At 37.8% G+C, this 12,706-nt stretch overlaps 2 protein-coding genes across 3 annotated transcripts; both read left to right on the top strand.

Moving 5' to 3' along the window:
* Positions 1 to 2,398: 2,398 nt before the first annotated feature.
* On the top strand, positions 2,399 to 3,622 carry LOC124197745. The gene is made up of 3 exons (XM_046593279.1): positions 2,399 to 2,754; positions 2,894 to 3,246; positions 3,328 to 3,622. The coding sequence occupies exons 1-3, from the start codon at positions 2,575 to 2,577 to the stop codon at positions 3,620 to 3,622; spliced, it is 828 nt and encodes a 275-aa protein (XP_046449235.1). The 5' UTR covers positions 2,399 to 2,574.
* Positions 3,623 to 4,685: 1,063 nt separating this feature from the next.
* On the top strand, positions 4,686 to 6,144 carry LOC124198837. 2 transcript variants are annotated; one of them, XM_046594883.1, is made up of 3 exons: positions 4,686 to 5,079; positions 5,206 to 5,558; positions 5,643 to 6,144. In XM_046594883.1, the coding sequence occupies exons 1-3, from the start codon at positions 4,906 to 4,908 to the stop codon at positions 5,842 to 5,844; spliced, it is 729 nt and encodes a 242-aa protein (XP_046450839.1). In that variant the 5' UTR covers positions 4,686 to 4,905; the 3' UTR covers positions 5,845 to 6,144. The 2 variants fall into 2 exon arrangements, with proteins under 2 accessions (XP_046450839.1, XP_046450838.1); XM_046594882.1 differs by having other exon boundaries at positions 4,882 to 5,079; positions 5,640 to 6,144.
* Positions 6,145 to 12,706: the final 6,562 nt, after the last annotated feature.

The raw sequence follows: 12,706 nt of genomic DNA, 5'->3' as shown, positions 1-12,706 counted from the left end.
TTAAGGTAGCATTCTTTGATGCAGATTTTTGCCACCGGCTTATTGTAGAATACCCACGAATAACAGCTTGCCGACGTGCATGTGCTTTTGTTTTTCGTTGCTATAAAAGGCGAAACTATCCATTCAAAGCAGTCAACGGGACTATCAGGTGGAAACTTGACTTTGCTCGGCGAGATTCACGGTGAGTTTTAGACCCAGATTGAAATTCAAATATTCAGTCAGAAATAATAGAAAAACTTTTTTTTTTTTATTATTTTTACAGAAAAATTAATCGACCAAAATGAAAATCGCTGTTTTGTTTCTACTGTGTTTTGTCTCGGCTACATGGCAGCAACACGTCTACCAATCTTTCTATCCCGCTCGTTTTCCTTTTTATTCCGTGTTCGACCAAAACTTTCAAAATTATATTAGGCCCATTCTTCCTAGATCAGACGCTGCTGGCCTCCAGCTTTACTCTGACAACGTAAATTAGTGGTTTTCAAATATTTCCTTTTTTAAAAATAATTTTGGCAAATTAAAAATTTTTGAGGAACGGGTGGTTTGGTGCTTATGGTAAATAATCGTAAAATGTTTTAAATATTTCATGAAATACATTCAGATTTACGCGGACTACCAACAACACGAACAGGAAATTGCACAACGTAATCTCGTAAGACCACCGAAAAATAATCACCAAAAACTGAGAGCGAACTCGGAACCAAGATTTGTTGGAATTAGCAATTATTTGGGCAGCGTTATAACGAACCCGCTGAATCTCTTCAGTACAGTGACTTCGTACAAAACGATGACGTCCGTCATCACTGCTGGAACCATGTTTAATTGTTTTACTTCAACTGTATTCACCGCAAATCCTCCCCCGTGCCGACGCAAGAGAGATATGATTTCCGCGATATTGATTGGAGACCGTGATGACGATTATCCTACCACATCATTTTTCAACAGCGATGGAAAGTAATCAACAATACAAAAAATATTAAATAATAATAATTGCAAACTGTTACTTAATGTGTGAAAATATTATTTATGTCTCTGTCATGCCTTTTAAAAAATTATATTTACAGTGCGGCCGCTAGTGTGTCTGAAACACTGCCTATTAAAGAAGGCCAGAACATTGATGCAACCCATTTGGTAAAATCTTCTTTGAACGAGGAGGGAGTCCATGTCCGCGAATATTTTCCAAAACAAATTTCAGTCGACCGTTACATTCGTCAAAATCGAAATTTTGCTATTTCTATCACTGTTACTTCGACTGTCACTTCCTATTCGGTTTATTATTCAACAAGTTCGAGAATTTTTTCAGACAATTTTGCTGGAGCTGGTGTCCTACTGAATTGCGTTCCACCTGGAATGAATATTTGTTAACCTATTGTTGTTTGGGACAACATTTTATTTACAAAATGACTCCGCTATTAAGTCGTTTGGAATGCACGGTTCTTACCTTTCAATAGAAAAATATTATTTCGTTTATTCTGATTGCTTAATTGAACTCAATACACAAATAGCATTTATTCAACTATTTTCGCGTTAAATTGAATTTAAGAAATTAAACGGTTAATATCTTACAAAAGAAACAGGAATAAATAATTTTATAAATCCTTTTTCTAGCAAAGTTGACTAATAACTAATGTGCTCTCAAATAGAAATGCTGACGTATTACGTAATGTGCAGTGGTGTCGACAAATTATTGAAATGGATTTTTTTTTAACTATAAGAGGATCACATCATATAATAGTCCTGTAACCTAATGCACGGCATAATAAACTGCAAACAACACACGACAAATAGGCCACTGATCTATATAATGTGACCTATCTTTATTAAACTGCTATTTTTCATATTTTTTCCTCTACCAAATTTGGAATTCGTTCAATCGACTCTTTCATGTATGTATATATAAATAACAATATCGTCGTGTTTTTTTAAGAACTGCTGTACCTAGTGGCTAAGGCATCTGTCACAAGTAATTAAAAAATATGTAATATAGTACGTATAACACCAATGACCAAAAAAAAAGCTTGAAATTGGATGGTAGGCTACAGGCTATGAACATCACCTCTTATATATCTACAAAGTATGAGTATACCACGTCTTCAGCCGTCTAGAATGAGGATACCCTTCTTTAAACCATTATATTTGTGATTTATATACAACAAATATTTAGATTTCGAAAATGTGAAATATGCTGTACTCGCATTCTTCTTCGCGACGAATTCTTTTAATACTAAAAATTTCAAAAGTAAAAACTATTAGTCTTTCTCTTTGCATAAATTCAGTTTGCCGTCAAGTATATACATTCTTTGATGCAGATTTTGTTAATAACATGCAGAAAACTCGTGCTTAGGAGTATAAAGAATAGTCTGCTTTTCCTATAAAAGGAGAAACTAACCAATAAAAATATAGTCAATGTGTATATCAGGTGGAAACTTGACTTCGCCCGACGAGGTCCTCGGTGAGCTACAGAGCTTCCTATAATAAAGAGAATAGAAATCATAGAATACATTTTTATTTTATGATTTTATTTGCGAGTGGAACGAATAAAACCCATTTTTTTCACAGAAAAATTAATCAACGGAAATGTATATCGTTGCTTTGTTTCTATTGTGCTTCGTTTCGGCTACATGGCAGCAAAACATTTATTGGTCCTTTCATCCGGGGCGCGTGCCTTTTTATTCCTTGTTCGACCAAAACCTTCAAAATTATGGGCCCGTTCTTCCCAAGTCAGACGATGCTGGACTCTATCTTGACCCTGAAAACGTAAAGGTTTTCAATTTTAACTGAGTTTTCAGTCGCTAGTTAAATAATTTAAGAAATTTATAAGTTTATAAACGGTTGGTTAAATGGAAATGACGATTAGTAAATTATTTTTTGTATTGTAATTGTTTAATATACATAGAGATACGACTATCAACATAACTCAGAAGTTGAACAGCGCACCCTGGGAAGACCGTCGGAAACAATTCGTAACGAAAAGCTGAGAGCGAATTCGGAACCGAGATTCTTTGGGGTTGGCAGTTATTTGGCGAGTATTGTCATGAACTCGTTGTCTCCCAGCGTAACTTCTTTCACAACGGCTACGTCAACCATCACCGCTGCAACTGTATTCAGTTGTTATACTTCAACCATGTTCTCATATACTACTGCTTGTCGACGCAAGAGAGGTGGAGTTCCGAATCTGTTGATTGGGGATAGCAACAACGAATATTTCAATGCACCGCTACCGCTACCGCTACCGCTTGATGACAAAAGGTAGCTTTTTTAAATAATTTAAGACAAACTCCAAAATCCATAATTCTTGTTATTGACGAAATTTGCCTTAAATGTTTGCAGCATGGCGGCTGCCCAGTCAGAGAAGCTGCCAAAAGAAGGAAGAGACGTTGATCTGGCCTATTTAGTAACTTCATCACAAAACGAAGAGGAGCGAGCTCATGCAACAAATCCTAAACAAACCGAATCATCAGTCGACAGTTATTTCCGGCGAAATCGAAACGTCTTTGGATCCTTCAAGGCCACGTCGACTTTGACGTCATATTCGGTGATTTATTCAACAAGTTTGAGGACTGTAACGAATCTTGCTTATGGAAATGGACTGTATTGCGTGCCAACCGGATTTACCCTTTGCTAAAATTCATTATTTTCTTTTACTTAACCAAAAGATCGGTGGCAATAGTGTTTATCGTAGAGTTTTACTATTATGTTGATATTTGAAAAAATAATAGAAATACGTAATCAATACACGGTTTTTACAAATTTTATTATTCACGTTCATTTTTACACGAAATCATGTTGGACATAAAACTCTAGCTGAATATTCTTTATATTCCATGATGAGGGTTACAAATTGTTGTGTAAAAATATCATGCTTCGATGGTAGGTTTGAAAAATAAAATAACTTATTGGGGTTATAATCACGCGTTCAACTTTCTAGTGATACTAAAATACAATAGCTACATAGATTTCCAATATATTTTCAATTAAATTATGACTTGCGCATGAAAAATTCGCGCAATTGTCTTATCTCCTAGCGCAAATTTCTCATATACTCTTTATTGCTTTATTAGAGTAAATTATTACAGGTGAAACCGAAAAATAAAAGGCCAAGTAATTAGGTTAAGTACATGGGTATGGCAAGTTTTTACTATATTCGCATCTAATCTAAAATTGGTGCAGCAACCATTATTTAGCAAAAATAATATTTGATATTATTTTTCCATGCAGAATTTTTGAGCATCAAATATCTTGTCACTGTTGCAGTTGTATAGCGTATACACAATGGAATTTTTTAATGCGAGATTTTTTTATTCTAAAAGTCTGAGTGTAGCCTATACACTAACGACGAATATTCGAAATTGTTTGGAATTCCGGAGTGTATTGCTCCCGTTCGCTCCTGTCTTTAGCATTGGTCGTGTAGTACAACCAAATATATTTAGCATTTGAAATAATACTAGCTGTCACGAACTCACGATCTAATTAATGATGAACGTGCCAATTTCAGAAGATGTGAAATATTCCGTCACATTACTCATCGCGGTGAATTCTCAAAGGCAGACAGCTTAAACAGCAAAAAAAAGGAACAAATAAAGATGCCTTTTTTATATTCAACTTCGCAAAAGTAGCATTCTTTGATGTAAATTTAACCTTAGTAAAAATGTTTAACAATGAACGTTCAACGGTTATCTGTTCCCTCTTCAACCATTCTGGGTGTATGACTGTATGTTTCTATAAAAAGAGGCAAAAAAGTATTTGCGGACATCAGTTGACTACTTGACTTTGCTCGACAAGGTTCTTGTTAGCTTCAATCCGACATTTATTAATTAATTTTAAACCGTTTTAAACACACGATTTTTTAAATTCCATTTAACTTAATATTTATTGTATTGTCATTTTAGAAAAATCAAGCAAGAAAAAATGAAGATCACTTTGTTCTTTCTTTTGTGCTTCGTCTCGGCCACTTGGCAACACAACATCTATTGGTCCTACCCTCCAAGACGTGTTCCATTGTATTCCATGTTCGACAAAAATTTTCAAGATAATTTGCCAATTCTCATTCCTTCGGACCCAACTGAGCTGCAATATTCAAAAGTATTTATTAAAAAGGGTCTATTTACCGCTAAATAAATTAAAAATATACCGTACAGTATTGTCCTTCGATTTTATAAACAAGTTTTGCATAACCTGTTGAAAAATTTTACTTGAAAAAAAACTCAGAGATACGGCTACCGACATCTCGAACAGGATGACGTTGAACAACCCACCCTTGCTGAGAGGTCTTTGGGAATAAGCAACATTTACCATAGGATGAAAACCAATTTAGAACCGAAAACCTTTGGCTTCAACAATTACTTGGCCAGTTTGATCTTGAATTCGCTGACCGTCTCCACTACAATCACTTCGGTCACTACTTCTACATCTGTAATTACTGCTGCCACTGTAGTTACTTGCTTTCTCGACGCTATGTTCGAAATGAAAACTGCCTGTCGACGCAAGAGAGATGCATTTTCGAGTCTGCTGATTGGTGATAGTGACCATGAATATCTCAACATACCTTTCAGCAGTGAAACGTAAGCTGTGCAATTTTATACAACGTCACTGATGTTTTGGTGCTGTTATTATCATTTTCGTATTTGTTGGGTATTGCATAGCAGTGCAGCGACAGGCGCAGGCGCGTTCGAATTGCCAGAAGAAGGAAGAGACGCTGATCCGGCACAAATTATAACCTCATCTCAAAACGAAGAGGAAGTCCATGTTCACGAATCTGTTCTAAAACAAACCGAATCATCAGTCGACCGTTACATCCGCGCCAAAATCGAAATTTCGTTAATTCCGTCACGGTTACTTCGACTTTAACCACATATTCGGTCTCTTACTCAACTATTACGAGTACTGTAAAGAATCTTGTTGATTATGCAAATGCTGATACACCGTCAAAATTGCTTTGTCTGCCATCCGGATTCAGCATATGCCCCGTTTAAGGTTTATTTCGAATTCTATTTTGCCCTGACGTTAAACCTATTTCTTACGAAGCTAACCACTCTAAGTTGAAAAATGTTGACTGGCGTAATCATTACTTTTCGTAGAGCAAAAGCATACTCGTATTCTACTGTAAATTGCTTATATAATCAAATACAGCACTGTTTCTGCATTAAATTATTCTTCGTGTTTCCAAATTTACCTATGATATCGTTTCAGCACTTTTCAACGTTCAATCCCACCTTATCACTAATTGCAATTTAGTATTAACCTGTTATACAAGCCGACGGCCTGCTAAAACGTATAAATAATCTTTCTCTCTCCGTAGCGTGCTCCTTAATTATGCGCTTAAAAGCTTTTAGATGTTGGCCAACATGCAAGCCGTCGCATCATAGTGTCTTATGGTAATCACACTGAAAATATGTTAAGAATACTTGGCGAAGTTGGTTTCGCATAACTTCTATCCTAAAATTTTTGAAATTGATGTCTACAAAGACTATATCTGTAGCCTGTAGTGAACATCGTGAACAACAAAAACTGTCGTATTAGACAGACCTTTTTTTCTGCAGACAGTGCGGGTATATATAAAGAACTGCGCGTTCCGTTGGACTTTCGTCAGTTCAATGGCAATTTCAATCCAGTCAAACGATGGAATTTGGCGCTCAATTGAAACAATTCACTTCATCTGAAAAGTTATTGAAGTGACTGTGACTGTATAGGAATAATAATTCTATATTAGATAACGGAATATTGAAATGAAGAAATCGAACGTCAATCAATTTGAAAATCAATTAGAGTTTTTATAGAACCATTTTGCATATATCGATAGTACGGATGCTCTCAGCCAATCAATGATGCATCTGATAAGCGAAAAAAAAACGAATAAAAATATAATGCTAATGTCGTTAATCTGATCTGCTGGGTCCACTCACGTACTTGATTTGCTGCATAATGGGCAACCGTTGCCGCAGCCCAAGGGAAACTCTCTTATTATGGAGTTGAAACCTCCTCCTTATTGGCTCTGGTCGAGTTTCGGATCTCTTCTCCCTCAACCCCAAAAGTTTCTATTTTTTGCATCGACGTTTTTTTTTTTCAAAGTTTTACCTCGTAAAAAACCAAAGAATTTTTGCGATACGCGCGGTTAAGCATCATCGCCTTTTATGAAGTGATTTTTCTTCGGCTTGGTCGAGAAAAAAAAATGAATGACAAAACGAATTCAAAAGATATTAAATTTTGAATGGAATTTTATTGCAATTGAAAAAGAGAAAAATCAAAGCATAAAAATAAGAAACTGGACCAGCCTTACGATCGATAATGGCCAACTTGCTCGGCCGCTACCTCCAGCGCAACGCACATCAAGTACTGGTGGATTCATTTGAGGGTAATGAAACCCCCCATCAAGGTAGTCAACTGCTGGACACTGATATGGAGTGAAGACGACCTAGTCCTTTTACTGTAGAGGTGTTGTGATGGGTCGACACTTTCGTGTTTTCCCATATACAACTCAACTCGTACAGTGCCAAGGATTTCGGTAGTCCACACTCGCAAACACCAATGCACCGCAGCAACTCCGTTGACGGGTTCATCCACCGATTCTTTCGGATTGTCGCGAGGAGGAGCGACATCGCAAGCCAACAACTACCGATGATAATAAGGCTGACCGTCCAGCATTATTCATCATTTAACTTTTATAAAAAACAAAAAAAAAAACAAACAAAACAAAACAAAAAAAAACTATCGAGATTCGGCTTGAAGGACTTTTTGGTAAACGTTCAATACGGCATTCTCTATCAAGACACACTTTATTCTGTTAAAGAAATGAATGTTTTTCGTTTATTTATTTTTTCCGGAGAACCACTTTTACTATGGGACGATATTATCAGCAATGTTTTTAAATTTAAACGCAATTAGTTCCCATAAGTGAACCAAGACCGGGAACAAATGGAACACAATTACTTTCTATTGGTGTAAAGAAAACAAAATCTTGATAATGAAAGTCTAAGTAACAAAATTGTTGACTGATAAGGAAGCAGCGTGCACCATAATCACTTCTTAATCTCTGGTGTCTAAATATTTCGCTCCCTAATTGAACCATCGTCCCCCGTTTTTGTGGCCGTCCGTTAAATTGCTTTATTGTCCGCAGTATGAAAGTATTTGTAACTATTTATAACTTGCTTTTGACTTTGAACGTACGAGAAACCCAACATTTGCCTATGTTAAGAGCATAGACGTTTTCTTTTTCAGAGTTAGACCTCGTAAAGAACCAAAGAAGTTTAAGAGAAACCAGGCGAGGTAAAAGGAATGACAAAACAAGTTAAAGGCATGAAATTTTGAATGGAATTTTATTGCAACATTGAAAAAGAGAAAAATCCAAGCATGAATAAAAATAACTGGACCAGCCTTACAATCGATAATGGCCAACTTGCTCGGCCACTACCTCCAGCGCAACGCACGTCAAGAATCGGTGGACTCATTTAAGGGTAATGAAACCCCCCGTCAAGGTAGTCAACTGCTGGACACTGATATGGAGTGAAGACGACCTAGTCCTTTTACTGTGGAGGTGTTGTGATGGGTCGACACTTTCGTGTTTTCCAATATACAACTCAACTCGTACAGTGCTAAGGATTTTGGTAGTCCACACTCGCAGTGCACCGCAGCAACTCCATTGACGGGTTCATCCACCGATTCTTTCGGATTGTCGGGAGGAGGAGCGTCATCGCAAGCCGACAACTACCGATGGCAATAAGGCTGACCGTCCAGCATTGTTAATCAATTATCTTTAATTAAAAAAAAAACGAAAAAAAAAATACACTATCGAGATCCAGCTTGAAGTAATATTTGGTAAACCTTACGGCATCTTTCTAAAGTTCCCCAAATGGTAAGGAATTTTTTTTCTTGAGATGGACGAGAAATGCGCACGTTGTTTTGGAAATTTAATTGTTTAAAGTAGTAGCTTGAGTAAACCTTGTTTGTGAGATCTAAGTTGCGACATTCGATCGACACAAGTAGATTGTCAATAACGTCGGTACAGGCGGCCCTGCGTCCCTCGGCATCTCCATCGGTGATATACAGATTATCTTCGAAAAAACTTAACTTCACTCCATATTCTTCTTGTAATCTTTTGATGTTTGTTCCACCACGTCCGATGACTCGTCCGCAGTCAGAGTTTGGGATTCCACTCACCACAATCTCGTCGTAGTTGATTTCTTGTGTCACGGATGACAAGATCACAAAATCGGATGAGGCAGCTGATGAAGGCTTTTCCGTTTGTTGTTTAATAACTTGTTTTTCAGCTACGATTCCTGTTGGAGAAGTGTTTGTCGAATCTCTTTGGGCTGATGTTGAGCCAGAAGCTAAAAATGTTGTGACGATTTGAGTGACTTCCGTTTGTGGAGCAAACGCTGGGGTGGTTTGTTTATTTTTAGGTTTACTTGCAGCCGATCGACCGAATTTTTCATTTTTTTGGTCTGATACAATCAAGTGAGTGCTTGAAGACGGAAGACTCTTGGACTTGGCGGCTGAAACAGGGCGTTCGGCTTGGTCACGATCCGGAATGTTAAAGGGTCCGTGTTGCTTCGACAACTGTTTAATTATTTTCTTATCGGGCTCAAATCCGCATGTTTCGTTACGGGTTATGTTGACTCGTTGTTTGATCGCAAGGGTTGCAAGAATTTGGGATTCGAGTTTTTCTAATTGACATTCAGAGTTTTTGCTGGCCAAAGGCGATTCGCTTCCAACGTCTTTCTTTGGTACTTTCCGTAGCGTTTCCACTTTTACGTCGTCAGAGACACTAACAATGGTTACGTTAGCACTTAATGATGGAACCGGCTCGTCAGCACTTGTTGTTTTTCGATTTTCGACTTTGTTGGTATTGCTGGGCTCATTTCGAGGTAGCCAATTGCGTTTTCGTAAGTCGCAAACGTCTTGGACCAAGAAACGGATGCGGTTTGAGATGTTGTTTTGTTTTGTGATCGAATCCAATGCTTGGAAGTAAGAGTTCATTATTCCGCTATTTTTCTGACTATCCAAGTTTTTTCCAGCGGTTGTCAATAAGCGACACAAAGACTCAATCGCTTCCTCGTCCGGTGCTTGGAGAAGCCGACGGATACAATTATGCATAACATTTTCGGTTATGTTGCCCACCTTGTAGAGTTCTCCAATGAACTTGATGTTGCCTAGAGTAGTTCTTCGGTTCCGGTCTATGAGAGAAATTAGTTCCGTCTCAAGTATTGTCTTCTTCTCTTTTGTTTCAGCCTTTTGTACTTCTTTCCTCTTGTTGTCAACATCAATCAGGATATCGCTATCCTTCTGGAAGACTTTCTGGCAGCGAGAAAGTAATAACGTTCGGAATGATAAACTTTCCGTTGGATCGGTTGATGAGACGACTTGTTTCGTTGACAATGACTGGCACATCTGAGCGTACGTGGCAGCATACATGGGTTCATCCAGAGCTTTTTCGAAAAAAAGTTTAATAACTCCAGATAGTTTTTCTTCATCATTAATTTCCAAGGCCAAGATTTTAGCCAAAAACTGTTCGTGTTTGGATGGTGTCATTTTGTTTAAAATACCACGTACCGTGCTGAGAAGCACGTCTGTTGCTGATGTGACAGTGGCTGCAGCGGGCGTCGCTCTTCTTGGCTGCCACACTTTTGATGTATCAACGACACGCTCTGATGGTTTCAGATCGAACAGCTTTATCTGTCTTCTTGGTGGTGTTACTTTGGATGAGCTCATGCCCATTGTGACTTTACGGGCAATCTCAGAAGGAAGACATTGAGGTTTCATTATTCCAAAAGATTTTCTCTGCATCAGAAATGCACGATCATAAGTTCTCGGTAGACAAGACAAAATAGTTGATGTGTCTGTTTGAGTACCCTGAGAGAAGGCTACGTTCGGCACTCTTGTTTTCTTCGACTGCAAATCTGAAATCACGTTTTCCAATTCGCAAACTGTTTCCTTTTGGTTTTCTAACGAGGAGGAAAGTGATTTAACATCGGACTCGGCTTGTATCAATTTGATTACGAGATCTTCTTTCTCGTTCATCAGTCGTGAACAGTTTTTCTCCAGTTCGGAAATCTTGATCTCATTTTCACGTTTCATTTGGGCTTGTTGGTAACTCAAAAGTTCGTTTTCAAGTTTTGCTTGAGTTAAAACAGAAACTAATTCACGGTGCGAACGTTTCAAATCATCCATTTCTTGCTGGTGTTTTTGTTGCATACGGACATAAAACTTTTTCAGTTGGTTGTTTTTGACACGCAAGCTATCGCGAGCCAATGACGTAGTTACGAGTCGTTGTTGGAGACCGTTAACTACCTCATGATGATCAGGTTTATCCGACTGTTCTCTGTCTAGTTGCACTTTTAGGTGTTGTTCATTGTGCAAAATTCTCGTGGCATAGGTAACAGTCGGATGGGTTTGTATTCCGGTCGGATCTTGTTCGATAGATGCAAGGTGGTCGTGAGTATCTTTCGAGGATCCAAGTTGAGTGACCGGTAATAGCAGGTGTGGATCTGCTGCGATGGTAAAATTCGGGGAAATGGGTCCGTTCCATTTGAAACAACGGACGGCCCATTGTGGAAAAAAAGAGTCTGGTAAAGTTCTGTCGTCCGGTTTGGGATGTGCCTCAAGGGACACTGGGGAACCGGGTTGTGAGTCCGGCTGCAGACGTGGAGCTGCGGGGACGACAGTATTCGGGGTAATGGAATCCTCCAGGTGGAAGAGGAGGATCCATTTACGCAAGAAGAAGGCAAGAAAATTGGTGAGAGTAGAAATCATTTTGTTTTGGTGGGAACAAAAATGAAAGCTAGAATATCTTGGTCAGATTTTTGTGCCCTTATATCAACTCGGATCACGTCAACACTATTGGCACTCGTTCATTGGACTAGTTAACTTAAGTTTAAAAATACATTTTCAAGTTTACGCCGAAGAAACTATGATGGTTTGGTTCATTTTATTTTTCCAAACATTATACAATCAATTTTTTTATTAATTAGCGTCAAATTAATTTCAGAAATTAAGAAAACTGTTGGCGAAACACCGCTTGATCACCTTGAACGACCTTGAATGTGTTGCGGCGAATTCGATAATCTGCGAAAAGGCATAGTTAACTTTGGTTTAAAAACACCTTTTCAAGTTTGAATGAAAGAAAAGATGATTTCTACGTTTGTTTTATTTTTTCAAACATATTACAATCACCTGTTTCATTAATTATTACCGAACCAAATCAAAAAATTAAGATAACTGTTGACAGAACACCGCTTGACTACCTTGATTGTGTTACGCCTGCGAATTTGGTAATCTGGGAGTGTAGCTCCGCCCATTTTTCAGAAAAAGGCGATCGTGCACTGCGTTCCCCTAATTTAAAATTAAATTTGTTTTAATTCAGTTAGTAATGTTTTGAAACATTTATTTTTTCCTACCACATATTAGAGATTTATACATAGTGCCGGGGAAGTGGAATAAATTATCGCTAGATAGCATTGTAGCTATATTTTCATGTTTCGCGAAAAAAACTATGATTACTTTGTTTGTTTTATTTTTTCAAACATATTACAATCATCTTTTTCATTAATTACCTATATATAATAAAAGAACAAGCTTTTGGGGGAGGGGCTTATTCATGTCACGCATAATGTCACGGATAATGTCACGAACATTTTGGGGGAGGAGCTTATTCATGTCAAAACATGCCCAAACATGCCCAAACAAATCACCACCAGATGTCTATAGCGTCGCCGTG

This window comes from Daphnia pulex, chromosome 7, assembly GCF_021134715.1.
Source record: "Daphnia pulex isolate KAP4 chromosome 7, ASM2113471v1".
NCBI lineage: Eukaryota > Metazoa > Arthropoda > Branchiopoda > Diplostraca > Daphniidae > Daphnia > Daphnia pulex.
This window is presented reverse-complemented; position numbering and strand designations above follow the sequence as displayed.